Below are 23,434 nucleotides of genomic sequence, written 5' to 3'. Positions count from 1 at the left end.
CAACTAAGTACAAAGAATAACTCAATCTTTTCATATGAGCACATGAAATGCTTATTCAAGACACCCAGCTTTGAGGACTTAGGATGTGCCAGGCACTGGATTAAGCACCTTTTAACAGTGTTATATCTAATCCTCACAAACCTCTGCCAGGTAAATTCTATGCTCATTTCCACAGCCCAGAGAAAAAGACTGCGACTGGCGAGCCTGCCCAAGGCCAGACTGCGAGAGTGCGGCAGAGCCGACACCTGAGCCCACGCACCGGACTCTAATGCCCGCGCACCTGCCCACTGCTATCAGTGGGCGCCTATCAGACCAATGTCTGACACAGGGCGGCATACACTGCGCCCTCCACCCCCCACAAGGCAGGCACTTACTTGTATAAACTCCTTCTTTGCAGAGTCATGAAAATAAAGTTCTGCAACTTCTGCCTCAGAAGCAACGAGCCACTGAAGAATAATCCTTAGCTGGGGGTCTACTGTGCATGGCTCCATGTCAATATTTGTAATTAGCAGAGTCTTTCCATCTTGCTCCAAACCTAAAATTTAAATTTTTAAGCAATAAGCAGTGAAATCCATCAATTCAACTCTCAGTACACTGGTTTCTAAGGATATATAAGGCATTTTCTATTTCTTAAGATTCCAAGGAATTTTCCAAAAAATCATCTTTTTTGCACCATAACACCAACTAAAGCATTCCTTTGAAAGGGCAAAATAATGCTAAAATAAAGAAATAGTTTGATCATCTGTGACAGCACAGTGCAAAACTCTATTCTGAGGCACTGAATTCAACTGGCAATTCACAAATGCCATAATTTATGTCAAAACATAATCCACAGGTATGGCAAATAAAACTAAAATGCTACAATTACAATCAAAACACAAAAAAATATATTAAATGGACTTTCAGAAAGCTTTCTGAGAAACAGCAGCAGGAGGGAATACTCGGATCACACATATTACAGCCTAAGAGCTCTTCTAAGCTCTTTAGACACAACAACTCCCTCACCCCTCACAAGCACCCTAGGAGGAGGGAACCACTTTCATCCCATTTTACAGGTGAGGGATCAGGGGGAGAGACAGACCAAGAATCTCACAGCTGGGACACAGCTGAGTCAGGATATTAACATTGGCAATCTGGCTCCATGCTCTTAATCACTTCACTTTTCAGGCAAAATATGGGCAGGGGTGGGGGAGTCATATGCAACCACTTACATCCACAAAAACAAACCAGGGACTTTTCTGATACACTCTTGTAAGACACTATTCTCAATTTATTTATTTTTAATAAAAATTATGTTTTCAACATAAAAAAAGATGAATTTCTGTTATAAAACTAAACCAATATCCTGTGTTGAATACCACTGCTTAGTGGTGGCTGAGCAACCAGCAGTGCTGAGGCCCGGGCCTCCCCAACAAGAGGCAGGCAGGGGGGCATGCGGGCAGACACCGCACCGATTTGCACCAGTAATGGACATTTGCTGGTGAATGTCCCTGAGTTTTTTTTTTTTACAGTTGGCAGGGCATTTTAGACCACTACTAATTTTTAGGGTTCCTACTGACCTGTAAGATTTTTCATTTAAAAAAACTGGTTCATGCTATTCTCTTAAAATAAATGTATTATCATTTCCTTCCTTTCCACACTCTGATTCTCAATCAAAAATGGGTCTGGCAAACAACAGTACCATAGTCTTTGGGCCATTCTATAAATTCTGCAGAGGTCATGGAGTTGAAAGTTTCTCTGTACCACTAGATTTTTCAGTTCAGGGTGTCTGGCTGCCTAAGAGTGATCTCTAAGAGAGGTCATTCAACTCTAGTGAAAAGAGAAAGAACTGACATCCTCCAACTACAAACAAAAATAAATAAATAAATAAAGCTTGTTGCCTTAGGATTTCCATAATTCTGAATTGTTTTTAGTCCGCAAAAAATAAAGCAAATATTCTCCCCTGGCTGGCTCACACGGTAGAGAATCTGCCTACAATGTGGGAAACCTGGGTTCGGTCCCTGGGTTGGGAAGATCCCCCAGAGGAGGGCATGGAACCCACTCCAGTATTGTTGCCTGGAGAATCCCATGGACAGAGGAGCCTAGGGGGCAACAGTTCATGGGGTCGCAAAGAGTTGGACATGACTGAGCAACTAAGTATAAACAAACAAACAGTCTATCAAAAACTCTAAAAATACTGCCTGATCCCCCTGGAGAAGAAAGGCTACTACTTCAGTATTCAGGCCTGGAGAATTCCAAGGACTGTATAAATCCATGGGGTCTCAAACAGTCCGACATGACTGAGTGACTTTCACTTTTACTTTCCCTTTTTACCCCTACTTTATATCTGATGAGAAAAAAACTTACTTCCAGAAACCCTATATGAAAAATGGTTACTTAGGAGTGGTTTTAGAACTAAAATAATAATAATCTTAGGTCTGAGGATTTGGACTCAAAACTGATACATGACCTTTCTAAACAAAAAAATACAATTGGTAATAAAACAAACTGGAAACCCAGGTAGAAAAGTACATTTTAAGAAATTTGTTCTTGCAATTTTCTGTTTGCCTATTTCTAAAGAGATGATTAAAGAATCACTGGTTCAAAAACTAATGTCTAAACATGAACATTCTTACATGCCACTCTATAGAAGACATTATCGGTATTTTCAGAATTAAGGGAAAATAAGATTTTTGGGAAAAAACTCAACACCCATCTAAATATAATGAAAACTTAGGTTCAACATGAGAAGTTTTTAAGATCTGCTAAAGACATTCTAATATATTTAATTAAGAATTACAAATCACATTCCAGAACTCTAGTCTTTACATATTTGAAACCAAGATCATTAAAGGAAGAAATGAGTAAGTATATTCTTCAAATATATGTGTGAGTATAAGACTGGAACTAATGGAAGGGAGAACTAGTTTAAAAATATCTTTTTTTTTTTTTTAAATATCTTTTATTTATTGATTTTTATAAGACTGACATCAAATACTAATTCTAGAAATAACTAGTTTGAAAGGAAAACAAACTGACATGTGATAATTATAATATTTATAACTCATAATATAAGAATTTTATATTTTAAACAAAATAATTATATGAAGAGACTATTGTAAGTTTCTCCCTCAAATGACTGAATACTTCTTTTAATGTAGTTCAGTCTTTACACTGATGAGTACCCCTCCTCTTAGTTTAACAATCAAATAACACAAGTTGCTCAGCAAAAGATCTGACATTGGATAGATTAGTTCAAGAATACCCTGATTTGGAATATTTCTTCATCTTTCAATTCCTTTATTATCTGTGTAATAAGAAATGTAGACAAGAACTTCTCCTGGGTCTACTCCAATTGCAAACTTCTGTAATTTTAATGGAAAACAATTTAAAAATAAATCAACATTTGTTCTAATAAATAATTTCAAGTTACACTGAATAGTTTAAATGAGTAACATTGTGTTGAAGGAATCTCAAAACACAATAATAACCAAAAGGGAAGGGGAAAAAAACCATTATGGAATTATAAAATGATTTTTTTCTGTTATTATTAACAGTCTTCAGTTAGTATTTCCCATCTGATAGGGCTCCATCTAGGTTCTTATAAATGTCTTTTTTTTGGTATGTTTATATTGTTTGAATGTTCCAAGTCTAGTAAAATAGCACATAAATTAATGAATTCAAACAAAACAAAAAAGAATTTGTTTTGTAATGTAAAAACCATGATAACTCAGCAATAATACAATGTCTATTTGATGAAAATGCACAAATATTAAAGACTTTCCTAAAGAACCTTATACAAAAAACAGGCGAACACTTTAAAAAACAAACAAACAGCCAGTTACCTTCTACATCAGTCTGATGCTCCTCTTCTTCATCATCTGGCCCATCACTTACCAAATGAAGCAAAAGAAGCAGTTAAAAAGAAAAAACTTTAATTAATAATGGTATTAAAGCCAATTCTTAAAATGTGACCAAAAAATGAATGTTACAATATGACATATGACATTTAAAAGGGGGAGAAATGACAATAAAAAAGGAAGCTTTGCTTCTCACACCATTTCATGTTAAAATCTCAAGTGCCAATGATGCCTAAAGGGAAGTTATCAGTAACAGAATTTCTACCTGACCATGATATACAGTGTCAAGTAATTACATAATAAAATTTAAAATAATTTAAAGCCGAAGTATGCTAATTTGGCTTTAGATAACACAGCATTTGAATATCACAGAATGCCATGAATAATTATTTATCAGTGCTTTGGTTGATGCCATTTGTATATTTTTAACAGTTAAAAACACATCTTTTCCTATACTTTTCTTATAAATGAAATAAAACTATATACAGAAACAAACAAACAAAAAAAACCAAAAAAACAGAAATCCTGTAGGAAGCAAGCTCTTTTTAATGAAACAGTAATTGGTAGAATGAAAAATAGCAAGCAGTGCAACGCATGCATAAAAGTAACACGTTTTACAATTAGGTGTCAGTCATATCTTAGCAGAGTTGAATTTTTTCATTAGATGTAAATTTATCAAGCAGAATCATGTCAAAGATAGGAGAAAAGCAGGTTGACACATGTTGGCACTCTAACCCACATTCTTTTAAGAATATGATATCATGCATTAGTGGTGAAAGACTCATCAGTGTTTAGATTTCTGGACTGGACCAACCTGTCTGATGTTGGAAAGGATAAATTGTCCTCATACAAATCTCCTTCTAAACCAAGACTGCTCCAGCTACTGCTGTTACCATTACTGCCAGAGGAAGAAAAGAACAGAGCTGAACTAGAAAATGAATGGTAAAAACAACCCTGGTTTTCCTTGGAATGGCGTCCATCACTGATAACTGAGGATGTTCTGAAGCTGCCTCAGTGGGCACAGCATCCGTGGAGTTATGTGAAGACCATCATAACTACTACACGAGGTGTTCAACAGCTTCAGAGATTAGGGAGTTTTCTTACTTGTCCTCAGCAGTTCATGAAAATTATTCTAAATTTATATTTATTTTACAGATTCAGACAGTGACTTTAGGACAGTAAATGAAAGGAAGAACGAAAAAGTTTCACAATGAAATTAACATCTATGGCAAAACTTAGGACATAATTTGTAAAAAGCTAATGCTCTTCAGTTTGGATAAAGTTTACACAGGTTAACTTTCTCTCGAGTCTTTTTTCCCCCTGAGTCTTTAAAGAGTGCACACAGTGATGGCCAGGGTGGGGAAGGAGGATGGGGAAAGGATGAGAAGGAAGACACTGAAACATATTCCCAAGAAGACCTCGTCTAACTACGGGGAGAAAAGATGTTCATTATTATGTCAATTACCTTCATTTCATACATTATGTATAATTCAGCAGGTGGCAAATAATACACATTTTCTTGAGAATATTGCATAGCCAAGGCCTAATCAAGCATTACACTTGACAGATCAGCCAGTCACTAACACTCCACAGATACCTTCCTACACTGCCTAATCGGAAGAACGCAACTACATTCTACAAGTGCGGCAAAGCGACACACACAAAAAGCAACTGTGTTCGAAAACAAAATCAAATTCAGTTTTTCAGATTAAAATCTAAACATGCAATTTTAAAAAATTCTTATCATAATTAGTAAGTAAATAGTGCTTACTTAGCTTAATTAGTAAATAATTAGTAAGCACATTAGTTTGCAGTGATAAGCAGCTGCGTTTTCCCATAGGAGGCTAGGCAATTGTAAAAATATTTACACAACACAACATTTGAGTTCTAAAAATGAATTAACATAAAATCATCTTTTATGCATCAATAAATGTTGATAAGGTTACCAAAAAGGGGCTGATTAATTTAAAAGTTCTAAATAGTTTCCAGGCTATCTCAATAATTAACATGTACATATTAGCATTATCCAACTGTCACAAACCGTAATGCATTACAGAATAAAAATTAAAACTGATCAGTGTCTTTTCAGCATTACATTCAAACAAATATAGCTCTAGTGTTAAACTATGAAACCAATTTTGCCTACATAGTCTGGTGACAGACAAACCAAAAACGAGAAAATATGGAAATACAGAATGGTTAAACAGCTGTGAGCCAAAGAGAGAGAAAATTAATTATCTCAAACACCATATTTACTTCTATTAATAGAATGATTAAGCACAGAAAAAAATTACAAAATTAAAATTTTTACCCATTTTTACACTAAAGTCATGTATCTTAAGTGTGGTCTCCTTTAAAATCATCTGAGGCACTTATCAAGTATGCAAAATCTTGGGACTGCCAATGACCCAGTGAACCTTAGTCTCTAGGAGGCAAGCACACCAACCCTAAATGAGCCCCACTAAGTTTTTCTTCGTGCCGGAACCTTAAATTCACACAGTATCATTAGTTCTTATTAATTCTATGGTCAATTAAACCACAGGTTTTTTTTTTTTTTTCCAATGCTATCAGGTCAGGTTTTTCCCATTCAAGTAATTGATTCTCTGAACCTAAAGATATTTCCTCACATTAAACACAACTGGTCTAGCCTCAGCCTGATTTGGTCTTTCTGAACCCTGGTTCTGTTAACAGGATTACCTTTTCATCTCTGTTTTGAGTCACTCACCAATAATGAGTGTTCTACACCACCGATAAAATAACACAAGAGGAAGAACCAACAGCTGACCCTGGTAGGCGCTTCCCTTCTTTTCATCACATTGGACAGCATTCCATATTGAGTCATTCAACCAGCTACAGTCCTTTTATGGCCACTAGCCTCTAAGTTCTCCCACTTTAACACCAGGATTTCATAAGCAACAATGTCAACTCCACTGAAATTCTAGAAGCCTGTTTCTCAAAGTGAGAGAATTTAGTGTAAACATTCTAAAGCTGTGGAGAGGGCCAAATGATAATCTGTGACATTACCCCACTTCCTACTACCAGTTTTAAAGACTGCCTTCTTTGGATTTAAATTTTGTAAAATACTGGCAGCTTGTGTCACATTTTAAAAACTATGACAATAAAAATATAAAATTATTAAGATTCACTGGTTAATCCAAGCATCAAACCAAGTACTCTGAGATGATGTGTTCCAACAGCTGAAAAGCCATTTCCTTTCTTTCTGCTTCCTCATCCCTTCTTCCCTCCCCCTCCTGGTAAGTCCATTCCAAGGGTCTGTTCTGCAGGAGCTTCACAGGGTCCTTTCTACATTGCCCGAAACCCCCTCCTCTCCCGAGGCTCAGCTATGGTCAGTGTTTACTATTTCCAAATATCACTTAATGTGAATAAAGATTTTGTAATATTTTATAGGTTAATCAGGAAGGTCTGTACGGCATTAGGAATAAAAGAAATAATTGTATTATAATTAATAAAATATTCTAAAACTGGTTTTAGGAACAAGGTTAACTGAGAGAATGATATATGAAGCGCCTTCTGTTATATCATACTGGATTTTTGTAATGAGTTTACGTATTTCCAGTCATTTAAGTATAACTGCTCAAGTTAGTCCTCCTGAATGGACAAGTAAGGAATCCTTCTCCTAGAAAAAATTACTACTCTAATATCAAGAAAATACAGGACCATTTTAATGTCTTTTATAGATAACTATTCTTTTTCCGGTCCTTTAAAGTGAGAAAGAAAATTTTTTTCTCAAAAGTTCATGAGAAGACCAAGTATAGCATGATGCATATAAAATCAAATGTATATTTTTCCATTATTGGCACAAAGAAATTTAGTCCAGCTAATTACTATATTTAATAAATGTCAAACCATCAGAAATAACGTTGTAACAAAATCCACTATGATAATAATGGTTAGGTTTACAAATTCAGAATTTTAAAATCAAATTCAACATAAATTTAACTTATTTCTGAGGAGTCCGTGTACCTAAACTACACAATTACATGCAAAATCATAGTTACCTTTCACTTAGATGGTGAAAACTGCTGCTTTCATCCTGGTGTTCATCTTCGAAACTTAAGTTGGACCAGCTCCCAGTACTGTCCTCACCAATACTGAGATGCATCTGCTGGCTACCAAGAGACTCAGCTGACTGAAAGTCTTCTGTTTCCTTTGGACTAGAAAAAAGAAAGAAAATAAGTCCAAAAGCATCAGGTTCTGAATTGTATTATAAATAGAAATATCCACTTGATAATAATGATGACAAAAACAAGAAATGGGACCTTCAGAGTTAGATCAGTGGTCGACCTAACCCTTTGTTTGGGTCTGCTAATAAAGAGACTTGGCAGGAGAGCTTATTAATTTCAAAATTAACTGAGATACCCACTGATATTCCTAACCTACTCTGTTCATCTATTATGGGTCCATCCCAAGCACATCATTTATTTAAATTCTCTTCAAAGCAGTTCATATTTTCAACTGGGACACTATGAAGGAGCACAAGTTCCTAAGTCTGCCACATCTGCTTTGTAAAACAGTATTTTTATTTGTACCCAAAATTACCCCTTTTCTGGCTTTAAGAACAAAAAAAGTAGTTCAAGGAATTCTAGACTGTCAATCGAGGCTACAGTCAGGCTAGCCAAATCTCTTCAAGACTCTGAGCATGGATCATAATCCCTCTCATTTTTTTCTCAATGAAAAAACATTACATCATAGTTTTATTCTATCTTCACAAGAAATTCCATTTGCTGCTCAATTACAGTGTATGCCCCTTCTACATTTTATTCTTGACTAACAGTTTAAAGTGATGTTTTAACTTTTTGTTGAAGTACAGTTGATTTACATTATTTTATTAGTTTCAGGAGTACAACACAGAGATTCAGTATGTTTGAGGATTATATTCCATTTAAAGTTACTACAAAATAATGGCTTATATTTATTTCCCAATGCTATACAATTTATCCTTGTTGCTTATTTTACACATAGTAGTTTGTGTCTTTTAACCCCATACCCCAATCTTGCCCCATATTTTCAAACATGAAGAGGGGAAGTGTTAGTCTTCTGATCAAAACCTTCCAGCAGCTTCTCATCAATCAAAATAAGAGTCCAAACCCTTTTAACATGCATCTGGTATTATAACCTCTCATGCCCTCCACTGGGCTCCCGCTCTCTCTGGCTCACCCGCCTTAGCCACACAAGCCTCTCTGCTGTTTCCCCAACACGCAGTCCCACTAACCTTGGTTGGGAACCCCATTTCCCTGACTCCCACTTAGTTCATTGTCTCTCCACCTTTGTCTCACTGCTCAAATGTCACTTTGTCAGAGCTGCTTCCGGCTACCTCTTCAAAACTGCACGCCCACCCCCGCCTGCTGCTACCCACTGCCTCCTCCAGCACTAGCTCCCTGCATCTCCCTATCTTAAGATGGCCAAGAAAAGAGGCAGTGCTTGTCACAGCATTGACAAAAGCTACTAAAATATCCTGGGTTACCATGTGGCTCAATAAAATTCCTTCTCAAGAAATTTTCTTTCCATGAGACTAACAAAAATAATCCTACAAACTAATAACACAAGTCAGCCCTGATGTTTTCCCAGGGAGAGAGAAGGTTAAAAGTGAAAATGTTAACTAAGCTGTTATGATCACTGAGCACAAGGCACAGTCTCTGAAACACACAACACTGGAGGACTATCACAGAGGACTGTCCCTTGGACAGCGGCTTATCAAGGAGTGGTGGCAGGAGTGAGCTATTTAGAGAACGTCTGCTTTCTTCACGGGGCTTCCCTGCTGGCTCAACTGGCCAAGAATCCACCTGCAACACAGAACCCTGGGTGGGTAAGACTCTCTGGAGAAGGAAATGGCAACCCACTTCAGTATTCTTGCCCGGGAAATCCCACGGACAGAGAAGCCTGGCACGTTCAATTATGCTCTTTGTAAGAAAACTACTTTGTGAACAGAAATAAAAACATCATCTCAGAGTGGTACATTAATATGGTGATACTCCGTATTGGCTGTATGAACTTCTCCAGCTGTTTCCTTGAGTCAACCTTACCTACTCTACAGCTGTGTCAACTTGGGCAAGGTGACCATCCCCTCTAAGCCTCACCTTCCAATTGAGGAAATGGCTCATACCTTCCTTCCCCCAAAGGGCTGCTGGGGGATAATGAGACAGTGTCTATGAAAAGTAACAGGTAGGATATAAATGATATGCAAATACAATAGGGAGTATTTCTTTTTGTTCATTTAAGATTAAAAAGAATCACATCTTTCTGAACATCTTTCTAAGACATAAATAATCAAGGTAACTCTTTATTGCAAAACCCAAAAGAAATCAGAAGCTTACCTGCTGATGGCCTGTCCAGCACTGACCACTGCTGACGTTAGTATCTCTGTGCTGAGGCTTTCAGCAAAGCTGACGCCTTCCTGTCCGATCCCACTGTCAGCTGCCTGGCTGGTACTGCTCAGCTCTCTCTCTGCCTTTTCAATCGCTTCAGCAACTATCTTCTCAGCAAGCACTGTCTTCTTATCGAGAGCAACGTGAATCTGAGGGACATCGAGATGAAAAATCCTAGATTTCTGACAGAAGTTGCTAAGTTGTGAATTAGAAACTGCCTTACTACCAGCAAGCAGATCCAGCCTGGGAAAGCGAGGAGACGAATTTCCAGTGCAGTCATGGAGCTCTTTACGGCCACAGTATCGGCAAGCCTGACCCACCAGAGGTGGCAGCTTTTCTGTGTTCCTATCGACAGCTTTTGCGGCTTCAGACACGTGGAAGATGGCAGATCCTAAACCCAGCTCTAAAGTGTCGCCCACGACTTTGTTAGCATACTGCTCTATAGCTTGAACGACAGTCTCTCCATAGCCACACCCACTCAAGCTGCCTGTACTCTGAGAAAATCTGTGATTCTGTGAAGAAGGCTGGAGAGACTTGGGAAACTCTGGCCCAACGTGAATCTCGGTATCTTCGTCACATGCGTTTTTTCCATAAAGACAAGAATCTGTTAAGGATTTTGGCAAGCCACCTGTCGATGCCATCAGCTCTTTTGTAACATCTCTTGTGATGCTGTGAGCAAGAGAGGTTGAAAAACTATGTAGTTCCGAGCACTCATTTCTGCACATATCCCGTGTCCGTTCACACGTCTGGTTTTTATGAAGGTAACTTCCACCACTTCTACTTTGTCTTTTTTTATCTGCTTCTTGCTGGTGTTCTTTATTTAAAACCAGTAACAGTTCATCATCGGTTTTCACCTGTGAGCTTCGCACAGGGAGTATCTTGGAGCCGCACTTCACTCTGGCTGCTTTAGCCGCTTCTTGTAAGCCTGACTTGACAGACCGATAGGCAAGTCTGTTGGCGTACTGGTCCATTACTAACTCACCACTGCCACCTTCCTGTTTGAGTACTTGGATAATGTGACCTGCATACTCATCTGTCACACTTTCACAGCTGGGATACTTGTATGTTAGACCTGACAGACAAGAACTTGGTGGTAAAGGAAGAATAAACGGATCTATTCCTCCTGGGTGTGCTACAGCCTCTACATCCAACTTCTCTTCTGATCTATAATCTTGATCACCATCAACACAACTGTTCCTCTTCCTCCTGAAAAACATAGAGCTCCTAATTTTTGCTATTTTTTCAGCTTCCGTAATGACTTCTGCTGCCATATCACCTGCAAAACTGCATAATGCTTGTAAGCTTTCATCTGAGCAATTTAAAAAAGCGGGAGATAGGCTTCTCTGACTCTCCACATTTAAGGAAGGGCTTTTCACCCTGGCTTCTTGAATCACCTTATTATCCAAATGGGAAGCCGCCATTTCAGTTGCAAGGGAAACGATGTGTGTCGCTAATGCATCTGCAAACTGAACTTTCTTCCCCGCTGGCTCCGACTTCACGTCCACCTCTGGCAACTCTTCGCCTTCACTACTTTCAACTTCTTCTGAGAGAGACCGCATGAGCTTCAACATGAACTCTTCTTTTTCTATTGCATTTTGTTCATTTTCAGACAAACTGCTTACAGACGAGTTGTGAGGTGTGGACGGTGGTGTGGCCGGTGCAAACTCTTTTGCTAACTCCCCCTTAAGTTTTTTGGTTAACTTCTTGATATCCCACTCAGAAGGAGCCTGGGATGGAACCAGAGGAGTTGATGGAGGGGTGTCAGGTATTATGTTCCCATCTCTCATTTTCTGTTTATCTTCCATGTGCAAACCATCTGCACAGGTGAGCACTGTGGATGAGAAAGTATGTGAATGGGGAAAAGAGTTTTCCTGCCCCAAAGTCAAGGGCTCAAGGGCTGAATTATGCAAATTCTGCTTTTTCACAGATTTGTCCTTAGCAATTTCCTTCAGATTGGGTTTCTGGCCTGCCACCGCTGGACAAGGTGGTAGTGTCTCCAAAGAAAATCCAGGAACCACAGAACCTTTACCTTCTGGAACACAATCCTTTCCTTCTGAAAGTGAACAGTGAGTTAAATGATCTTGAGCTTCAAGAAACTTGGGGAACTCTTCCAAGATCAACTGTGACTCGTCTCCAGGAACAGGCGAGTCTTCCTTGAGGAGGACATTTTTATCTACATTTAGGATCACTGACTTGCTTTCATCTATGGAATGTTTGATAATAGATTTAGATAACCGTTCAGCAAACATGTCCTTCTTGCTAGCCTCACACTGTGGAAGTGCCACTTGATCCCAGTAGAAAGAAGGGATTTTTCCCTTCCCTGTTTGAGTTAAACAATCTGTGTGTTCTTCTGTTTTTGCAACTTTGGAAGACGTCACTGAATCTATAGTTTCATTTACTATTTTATGCACCACTGCGGCAGAAAAATCGCTAATAATCACAGGATCATTTGTTAACTTTGAAGAGCTTTCTGTTTCAACAACATCACTAGTTGGTTTCACCTCACTCTGGCTACCAGGGTTGTGGTCTGAAGGTAAACAAATATTCCTGAGACAAGCTAGCTCCTCTTCTTTGTTTTTTGTGGCAACACCCGCCGGGGTTGGACCACCATTCAAATGACTATCATCACACGATGGATGAGACTTTGTCTGATACGTATTAGAAGAAATGCGGTATGGGAGAAGGGCACTTCCTGCCAAGGGCACTGGTATTGAAGTGACAATTCCTGAAGTACAGAACAAGGCCTGCTGCACTGTGTATTCCTTTCTATACTCCTGCGCTGGTTTTGTCACCATACCTGTCTGACTGTCAGGAGGAGGGGAACACACAGAAGTCTGTGTCACTGACACGATATCTTCTGTGCTCACATCCTTTATGTTTTCTGGGGAAACACTAACTGCTGCCTTTGTGGTGAAGGTAACATCAACTTGAGACAGCTCAATGAATGCTTCCTGTATTACAGATTCAGACAGATCTCTTGCATAGGACTTCACCACTCTGTCTTCATAGTGAAATGACCGATCCTGAAGAGAGGCAGGTGCTGGAGGATAGGAGAACTGACACACTTCCATGATGCCTTCAAAAACAAGCTCTTCAGCGAGATCTGCAGCAAATCTAGTGACGGTGTTAGTGAAGATCTGTTTCTTTACATACTGCAGATCTTTTAAAGCATTTGAGAATGCCTCACTCACCAAAAAACTAGCCAGTCCACTAATGGCTCGTTCTTTCAGCGAAAAAGCACGTTGCCTTCTCAGTTCGTTAAACGCCATTTGAAAAACGGATGACGTCAATTTGATGGCTAACTGGCACAAGGCATTGGTACACGAAGAGACCCCTTTCTGTAAGTCTTTAAATGCACTGCCAAAACTTTTTTCCACGAGATCTGCTGCAAACTTCTGAATGCTATCAATCATTAAGGGTTTATTTTTAGATTTACTTTTTTGATCAAGGCTTCCATGCTGAAGAGCTACCATTTTATTTTCTCCCTTTTTAATACTATTAGTGTTGGATGTTGCATCAGTATGTTGGCTATGAAGAACTGAGCCCAGAACTTCAGAGGAAAGGCTATTTGCATAATCTTCATAGGTGTAAAAAAGAGAATCAGGATTTTCATGAATCCTATCTCCACCAATATCTGTTTGGCAAAAGCATTCAGCTGGAGTACAGCCCCCAAGAGGACTGAAAGCAGAGGATCGAATAGGGCTAAACAAACCACTGTCTTCCCCTGAGGCCTTCACGGGGCGGGGAGAATCGGGGGCATCACACAGGTTACTGTAAGGGGATTCTGGTTTACGAGGAGTTGGCTTCCTAATGTTAGCTGGGAGAGCTGGCCGATCAAACTTGAATTTTTGAGGATTCATAGTAGTGGTTACAGAGCACAATTTTTCATGTTTGTGCCCTTTCTTTTGTGATGGTTTCCCTACAGCAAGATCTTTCAGAAACGGACAAGCAGTCTCTAAAGTTTGTTCTAGTTCATCAAACTGATCGAAACTATCGAAAAACTCACTCACTTCTGAGTCTGAATCTTCAATATCATCTTTTGTCACAGGAATTTTAGGTAACTCAAGTTTTGCTTTCAAACTTTTTTGATAACCTTCTTCATCCAAGAAAATAACAGGACTTGGACTTGAGCACTCCGATTCAGACGAGTAGGCAGGAGAAGAGGAGAACAGTGGTTTCTGGGCATCACTACCTTTCTCTGAAGCAGCAAAGGACCTATAGAAACTCCTCTGGACCCACGGCTCAGAGACTGATGTTGTGACTGAAGTTCTCACTGGAGGCAGTTTTTTATGTTCCAGAATGTTTATTAAAGAAGTTGAAGGTTTAGCCAATGACTTCTGCTGCTCAGAGCCAACCAGAACCCTGAAACCATGGGTATCCAAACGGCGACCTGAAACAGTCTGTGAAGCAGCATCACACTGGCTCCTTAGTGCAATTATGTTTAATCCTAGAGGAAAAGAATAAAATGATTATTCTTGAAAAGAATTTTTTAATTGATTTAAATCAATGGGAATAAGTAGACTTGAAGCATGAAATACTCATTTGTATTTTAAGTATCTTCTATACTATTCTGTTTTAACACAGGGATCCCCAACCTCCAGGATGTAATGCCTGATGATCTGAGGTGGAGCTGATGTAGTAATACTAGAAATAATGTGTACAATAAATGTAATGCACTTGAATCATCCCAAAACCACCCCCTTCCTGCCCCAGTTCCATGGAAAAACTGTCTTTCATGAAACCAGTCCCTGGTGCCAAAAAGGTTGGGGGCCACTGAATTAACAGATTCATCTCAAGCTATATTTAAGAGCAAGTATTCAGTTCAGTTGCTCAGTCGTGTCCAACTCTTTGCGACCCCATGAACCACAGCATGCCAGGCCTCCCACCCTCCCTGTCCATCACCAACTCCCGGAGTCCACCCAAACCCATGTCCATTGAAGGTGATGCCATCCAACCATCTCATCCTCTGTCGTCCCCTTCTCCTCCTGCCCTCAACCTTTCCCAGCATCAGGGTCTTCTCCAAACAGTCAGCTCTTCGCATCAGGTGGCCAAAGTACTGGAGTTTACCCATTACTAAAATATTCTCATTCTACCCCACATCTAGGAATACCTGGTCTATGGAATATCTAGCAAGCTGTCGCATATTAGAAACACTAATATTTAGGTGACCCTGCCAGCTAACTCAAGTCTGAACTTAGGCATTTTCCAAACAGTTAAACTAATAAGGGAAACAGTGTCTGAACAGTACAACCTAATAAAAGAAAGAGCAAAACTAAAAACCAGGTAACAATGACCTTAAAGGACACAAGAAAGTTAATTCCTCAATCAGAAAAAAAAGGTATCAATGCTTAAATTTGATCAAATTTCTAAATAAATTTCAACTGAACAATCTGTCTTAAAACTTTTAAAACTGAACTTTAAACCTTAATTATCTATTTAAAGAAAAAAAATCTAGTGAAGAACAAACCATCATTATATGGTTTCGAAGTCTCTTCCTCCTCTAACTGCTCAAAAGCAGTGACAAAGTCATCTTCGATGGAAGACACAGACTGGTTAGTATCATCATCGTCTTCATTGGTGGCCTCGAGTTGGTGCTTGTGATGCAAATATGTGTCCAGGGTGTATCTTATGCCAGTAGCGTATTTACTTAGGAGACTAAAGATAAAATCAATTTTAAGTCTTGGTAATGTAGGTGACACTCTCATGACACAAAGCATTCCAGGATGTTGACTCTGGGAAAAGATAAAAAGATTATAACAATTTTAATTTCAAAATATACTATACTTACAAGACATATTACCTGGAAATGAAGCCCAGAAATAACACAATACCATTTTTACAAAAGGAAAAAAAAAAGAAACACATGCCTCCTAAAAGGCTGCCTGACTTTGTAATGTTTAATTACTTTCTTCATTCTTTCTCCACAACACGTCTCACTTTCCAATCTCTTTTTCTGCTACCTTTCTCTTATCCATGTACTCAAATTCTACCCATTACGTCTCCTTAAATGTCAGAAGAACTTGCCATCCATTTCTGTAGCAATCATGCTTTCCTGTATCACTATACGGCCCTGTGCTTTTTCTTAATCATTCACGGGGTTCACCAACTATATTAACTGCTTGAGGACAGGAACCAAGTCTTAGTCTTCCTGTATCCCATTTTCCTGTAGCTTTCAGCATGATAACACATTCTCGTCTATCATAAAAGAACTGTCCCTTCCTTTCTCCTAAATTCCCCTAGCATTTCAATTTCGAAGGTTTATAGCTTTGATTAAAAATAAAAAGTCAACAGAATTTTCCCGTACATATTATTTTTTAAAAGACAAATGTTGACAAATGACTTGTTCAAAGACTAGAAATGAGATAAAATAGCTGATTACCTCTTCTAGTAAATAAAACAAAGTAAACATAAATGAAGAATCTAATTAAGGAAATGAGAACAGTTCTACTCTTATCTGTAAATCTCATAAAAAACACAGTAGTCTACAATACTTGAAGGAATAAGTAATGTAAATTTAAACCTACTGATTCAATTTTTAAGAGGGAAAATATGCAATGCATTTTTGTTTGATGCATTATCAATAAATTAACACTTAGTAAAGAACTAAATGTTCAATGTTATGAAACTAATGACCTCACTGAAATGGTGACATTTTTGCTTATAAATAAGGAACACATCTTCAGGTATTGATTTAACATGAAATTTTTTAAACCAGAAAATGAGTTAAAGTATATTCTTTAAAAGATACAGCTCAGTATTTACATAAATTTGGAGTTGGAAAGAAGAGGGAAAATTTTATATGATTTACACACAGGTAAAAATTCAAGAAATCCACAAATAATCAATTTTCAGGAAAAAATTAATATGTCTTACATATCACTTATGGAGTTTCACACATGGAAAATCTAATTTAAAGCTATGACCAAAATTATTTTACCCTTCACTGATCTCAAAGATTCATAAGTTAGATTTCTTATGGATTATATTTCCTTGAGATGGTATTAAACAAAAAGAAGCTTCACCCAAGCATTTTAAAGTTTAATACTCTAAATTAACCTCTTCATGGATTGCAGCCTTGTTGTAGCAATGAGGCTTATGTAACTCAATAAAGCTATGACCCATGCCATACTGGCCTACCCAAGACAGACGGGTCATAGTTGAAAGTTCTGACAAAATGTGGTCCACTGGAGGAGGAAATGGCAACCCACTCCAATAATCTTCCTGGAGAACCCAGCAACACCATAAAAAAGGAAAAAGTTATGTCACCAGAAGATGAGCTTGCCCAGGTCAGAAGGTGTCCAATATGTTACTGGGGTACAGGAGAGGGCAGTTACAAATAGTTCCAGAAAGAATGAAGACCAGGGGCCAAAGCAGAAACATGTTCAGTTTTGGATGTGTCTAGTGATGAAAGTGAAGTCAGATATATAAAGAATAATACTGCATAGGAACCTGGTAGGTGCATGAATCAATGTAAATTGGATGTGGTCAAACAGGAGATGGCAAGATTGAACATCAACGTCTTAGGAATCAGTGAACTAAAAGAGAAAGGAATTAGCGAATTTAATTCAGATGACCATTGTATCTACTACTATGGGAAAGAATTCCTTAGAAGAAAAGGAGTAACCATCATAGTCAACAAAAGAGTTCGAAATGCAGTAACTGGGTGCAACCTCAAAGATGACCGAATGACTTCGGTTCGCTTCTAAGGCAAACCATTCAACATCACAGTAATCCAAGTCTATGCCCCAACCATTACTGCCAAAGAAACTGAAGTTTACTGGTTCTATGAAGACCTATAAGACCTTCTAGAACTATCACCAAAAAAAAAGATGTCCTTTTCATCATAGGGGACTGGAATACAAAAGTAGGAAGTCAAGAGATACCCAGAGTAGAGTAACAGGCAAGTTTGGTCTTGGGAGTGCAAAATGGAGCAGGGCAAAGGCTAACGGAGCTCTGTCAAGAGAACATGCTGGTCACAGCAAGCACCCTTTTCTAACAACCCAAGAGACAACTCTACAGATGGACATCACCAAATGGTCAATACTGAAATCAGATTGTTTATGTTCTCTGCAGCCAAAGATAGAGAAGCTCTATAGTCAGCAAAAGCAAAACATGGAGCTGACTGTGGCTCAAATCATCAGCTCCTTATTGAAAACTTCAGGCTTAAATTGAAGAAAGTAGGGAAAACCACTAGACCATTCACGTATGACCTAAATCAAATCCCTTATGATTAAACAGTAGAGGTGATCAACAGATTCAAGGGATTAGATCTGATAGAGAAAGTGCCTCAAGAACTACAGAAGGAGGTTTTTAACACTGTACAGGAGGCAGTAACAAAAACCATCCCAAAGAAAAAGAAAGGCAAGAAGGCACAGTTGTCTGAGGAGGCTTTACAAATAGCTCAGCAAGGAAGAGAAGCAGAAAGCAAAGAAGAAAGGGAGATACACACCCAATTGAAAGCAGAGTTCCAGAGAATAGCAAGGAGAGATAAGAAGGCCTTAAATTAACAATGCAAAGAAATAGAGGAGAACAACAGAACCAGAAAAGACTAAAGATCTCTTCAAGAAAACTGAAGATACTATGCAAACATTTCAAGGAAGGGCACAAAAAAGGACAGAAATGGTATGGACCTAAAAGCAGCAGAAGATATTAAGAAGAGGTGGCAAGAATACACAGAAGAACTGTACAAAAAATATCTTAATGACCCAAATAACCACAATGGTGTGATCACTCACCAGGAGTCAGACATCCTGGAGTGTGAAGTCAAGTGGGCCTTAGGTAGCATTTCTACAAATAAAACTGGTAGAGGTGATGGAATTCCAGCTGAACTATTTCAAATCTGAAAGATGATGCTATGGAAGTGCTATACTCAACATGCCAGCAAATTTGGAAAAGGCAGCAGTGGCCCTAAGACTGGAAAAGGTCAGTTTTCATTCCAATTCCAAAGACAGGCAATGCCAAAGAATGTTCAAACACCAGATAATTGCACTCATTTCACATGCTAGTAAGGTTATGCTCAAAATCCTTCAAGCTAAGCCTCAGCAACACATGAACTGAGAATTTCCAGATGTACAAGCTGGATTTAGAAAAGGCAGAGGAACATGAGATCAAATTACCAACATTCGTTAGATCATGGAGAAACCCAAGGAAATTCCAGAAAACCATCTAATGCTTCACTGACTACGCTAAAGCCTTTGACTGTGTGGATCACAACAAAATGTGCAAAACTCTTAAAGAGATGGGAGTACCAGACTACCTTACTTGTCTCCTGAGAAACCTGTATGCAGGTCAAGAAGCAGCAAATCAGACAAGGAATAAGTGATTGGTGCAAAACTGTGAAAGGAATATGTCAAGGCTGCATATTGACACCCTGCTTATTTAACTTATACGCATAGCACATTATACCAAATTCCAGGCTGGATGAACCAGAAGCTGGGATTAAGACTGTTGGGAGAAATATCAACCACCTCGATATGCAGATGATACCACTCTAATGGCAGAAAGTGGAGAGCAACTAAAGAAAAGAGTCTCCTGCGTGGGTGCTAAGTCTCTCAGTTGTGTCCAACTTCTTTGCAACTCTGGACTGTAGCCCGGCAGGCTCCTCTGTCCATGGGATTCTCCAGGCAAGAGCACTGGAGTGGACTGCCATGCCCTCCTCCACAGGAGCTTCCCATCTGGGACTGAACCAGAGTCTCTTATCTCCTGCATTGACAGGTGGGTTCTTTACCACTATCGCCATCTGGCCAACCCAAAAGATGGTCAAAGTAGAGAGTGAAAAAGCTGGCTTAAAACTCAACAATGAAAAAAACTCATGGCATCTGGTCCCATCACTTGATGGCAAATAGAAAGGGAAAAGGTGAAAGCAGTGACAGATTTTATTTTCTTGGGTCCAAAATCACTGCAGACAGTGACTGCAGGCATTAAATTAAAAGACGCTTACTCCTTGGAAGGAAAGCAGTGACCAACCTAAACAGCATATTACAAAGCAGAGATAGTACTTTACTAACAAAGGTCCATCTAGTCAAGGCTATGGTTTTTCCAGTGGTCATATACAGGTGTGAGAGTTGGATCATAAAGAAAGCTGAGCATGGAAGAACTGATGCTTTCTAACTTGGTGCTGGAGAAGACTCTTGAGAGTCTCTCAGACAGCAAGGAGATCAAACCAGTCAGTCCTAAAGGAAATCAATCCTGAATATTCACTGAAGGACTGATGCTTAAGCTGAAGCTCTAATACTCTGGCCACGTGATGTAAAGAGCTGACTCACTGGAAAAGACCCTGATGCTGGGAAAGACTTAAGGCAAAAGGAGAAGCGGGAGGCAGAGGACTAGATAGTTAGACAGCATCACCAACTCAATGGACATGAATATGAGCAAACTCCAGGAGATCATGGAGGACAGAGGAGTCAGACATGCAAAGTCTGACATCTGCAAAGATTCAGACAGGACTGAGCGAGTGAACTACAACAGTGCTAAATTAAAAGTTATTTATAAACTGTGCCAACAAAAACTAATTAGAAATAATATGTAAAAGTTACCTGGTTTAGAGGATCATGGTTTATGTCTGATGATTTATTTATATCCTTCATACAAATAATTTCATTTTCATTTAGACTGCAGAAGTGCAGTGAATTCAGAAGATCTGGGAGTTCCAAAGAAACTGCAGCCAAATCCTAATGTAAAGCAACAACACAATAAATAACACTTTAAGTCCCCTATATTGTGGCCCTGAACTAAAATCGTATGGTCTATTTGTTATTGCTGTTCAGTTGCTCAATCACGTTGGACCCTGCACAGCCCCGTGGACTGCAGCACGCTAAGGTCTACTAGTTAGTAAACTTTCCAGTTCATAATAGCTAACACTTGCAGTTTACTGACCACCATCGATTGTTTAGAAACTCAAAAATAAAATGTACTAAAACATTTTAAAATTGACAATTTTTGTAGCATTTTAAACATAATGATACCAAGCTGTAACAGGATTTTACATGGTACCTCACACATCAACAACAACAAGGCATTTAATAGTTATCAGCAGCAAATGTCAAACCTGGAGTCCTCAAGTTTAACCATGAAATTTCTCAAATGGGATTCTTGCTTTTATTTACACTTCTTTGGCGGTTAAGTTACATATTTGTATAATCCACGTCTATTTTTCTGCCTTTCCTCTCTTTAGTGAAAATTTTATGAAGATGTAAAGAAAAAGAAAATGCTTGTTTTTCTTTCCATTTGCCCCTTTCATATAACTGTTTTGCCCAGTGCAAGAATTATTACCATCTCTGACCATTCATACACTACTTTCCTTCGTAAACATGGTTTTATCAGTCATTCTTAAAGAGGAAGTAGAGTATGAAAGAAATAACTTTGGATAAGTCTTTTCAGCCTTACATTCTCGCAACTGTATCTTCTCTTGTGCCCTCTGTCTAAACTTTTTCCTTTAGGCAAGGGCACAATCAAGACACACAGCAAAGGTTTCTTTTCTTATCACCAGACACGCATTATCTTTACAAACAATGCAGTGCTAGTGCTGCTGCTTCTACTAAAAGATGCTTTACTGACACAAAAGGAAGCACGACAAGCACAAATTTTAAGAAGCAGTACACTATCACATCTACCCGAGCTTCAACTCCTCTTCACGTAAGTGTGCAGCTTTCCTCTACTGATCCTAATCTCAACCGTCAGTCCCCCTATAAACACCTGCCTAAATCAAACAGGCTAAAATTTTTACACTGATTCATTATTTTTTAGAAATTTCCTCTTACTTTAACAAATTTAACTCTTTTCTCAATTAAAAGCATAAGAATATGACTGCTGAAATTAGATTATAAAAATCATCAAAATAAAAAATAAATCTTCCATTCTACATTATGACAGATGCAGAAGAAGTTAGCCTGTGGTTTGCAACCTTCTCAGATAAATGACTTTTGCGGTCCCCCAACCTAAAACTGCTTTCCATAACAGAAACACTCAGTGGAAACACTAAGCAAAAATGTCGAGGACACGCTCAAAGTTGACCTCAAAATGTCATCTTTTACCTTTAAATAGGAATGATAACAGAAGAGTTTAATGTAACTTTGGGCTAATAAGGCAAATTTTCCATGCTCTCAAAATCTGTTTCAAATAATCGCTCATGTCCCTTTCCAGTTCAATAAACTGACCATACCTGTATACGAGCAGCATCTGTTTCTTCATTAAAACCTAGAAATGTGACCTGGATAAAAAAGGAATAAAGGTCCATTAAGGTTTTAAGTCTCGTCTCGATCAGATTGTTGACAGAGCTGAGAAACAGAAAGCAAAGTACACAAAGCATTAAAATGCTGCTGCAAGACAATTAATTCTTTCAAAGATGATCACAAATGTTCTTCACCAAAGGCCTGGCTCCATAATTAGGGTTCCTGAACCTCTCCCACACCCACTCATCAGAAAGTTCCATCCTCGCCCTCAAGCATGAAGCAAGCACATGACTCTCCTCTCCACAGCCTCTGCCGCCACTCCCCCCACCACACGGCCCTGTCCTTTTCCACCTGCCTTGGGGATCATCCTGTCATTTCCCAGCCAAAACCTTTCCAAGCTTCTCAGTGCACAGTCCTAATGCAGGTCCCAAGGCTTCAGCTTAGCTGGTGGCTTCAACTTTCCCTCACCTTCATTCAAACACATGGGCCCCCTCTCTGGGTCCAGGACTTGCCTGATTGTTCCTGCCTAAGGGCTTCAGAGTGGTGCCTTCAACCTGGACCCCTATTCCTTAGATGTTTACCTGTCTAGCTTCTTCTCGTTCTGCTGCTGCTGCTGCCAAGTCACTTCAGTTGTGTCCGACTCTTGAGTGACCCCATAGACAGCAGCCCACCAGGCTCCCCCATCCCTGAGATTCTCCAGGCAAGAACACTGGAGTAGGTTGCCATTTCCTTCTCCGATGCATGAAAGTGAAAGGTGAAAGTGAAGTCACTCAGTCGTGTCCGACTCTTTGTGACCCCATGGACTATATAGCCCAATAGGCTCCTCCGTCCATGGGATTTCTCAGGCAAGAGTACTGAAGTGGGGTGCCACTGTCTTCTCCTCTCGTTCTTCTAGTTCCAACCTAAACATCACCTCCTCAGAGAGGCTTCCCCTGGGAACCTCCCAAGTTACCTCCTGACTGACTCTCTGTGATATCACATTTATTTCCTTCAATGCCTTTACATGGAGATTTCTCTACAAAAGTTTATAGAGATCAAA

At 39.0% G+C, this 23,434-nt stretch overlaps 1 protein-coding gene across 7 annotated transcripts in view; it reads right to left on the bottom strand.

Moving 5' to 3' along the window:
- The window catches only part of AKAP11 (A-kinase anchoring protein 11), a 48,251-nt gene that overhangs the window by 5,776 nt on the left and 19,041 nt on the right, over positions 1–23,434 (bottom strand). For 6 of the 7 annotated variants that reach the window (XM_065901598.1, XM_065901599.1, XM_065901600.1 and 3 more), the window contains 8 exons: positions 22,386–22,433; positions 20,761–20,895; positions 15,693–15,957; positions 10,175–14,672; positions 7,859–8,014; positions 4,654–4,737; positions 3,825–3,871; positions 375–535 (listed from right to left, as the gene is read on the bottom strand). In XM_065901598.1, the coding sequence (XP_065757670.1) occupies positions 375–535; positions 3,825–3,871; positions 4,654–4,737; positions 7,859–8,014; positions 10,175–14,672; positions 15,693–15,957; positions 20,761–20,895; positions 22,386–22,433 (5,394 nt within the window). The remainder of the gene's footprint in view (positions 1–374; positions 536–3,824; positions 3,872–4,653; positions 4,738–7,858; positions 8,015–10,174; positions 14,673–15,692; positions 15,958–20,760; positions 20,896–22,385; positions 22,434–23,434) is intronic. The other variant, XM_065901604.1, reaches the window with a different exon arrangement.

The sequence above is a fragment of the Muntiacus reevesi genome, chromosome 11 (genome assembly GCF_963930625.1).
Source record: "Muntiacus reevesi chromosome 11, mMunRee1.1, whole genome shotgun sequence".
NCBI lineage: Eukaryota > Metazoa > Chordata > Mammalia > Artiodactyla > Cervidae > Muntiacus > Muntiacus reevesi.
The sequence above is the reverse complement of the archived record's forward strand: the minus strand, read 5'-3'. Positions and strand labels throughout refer to the sequence as shown.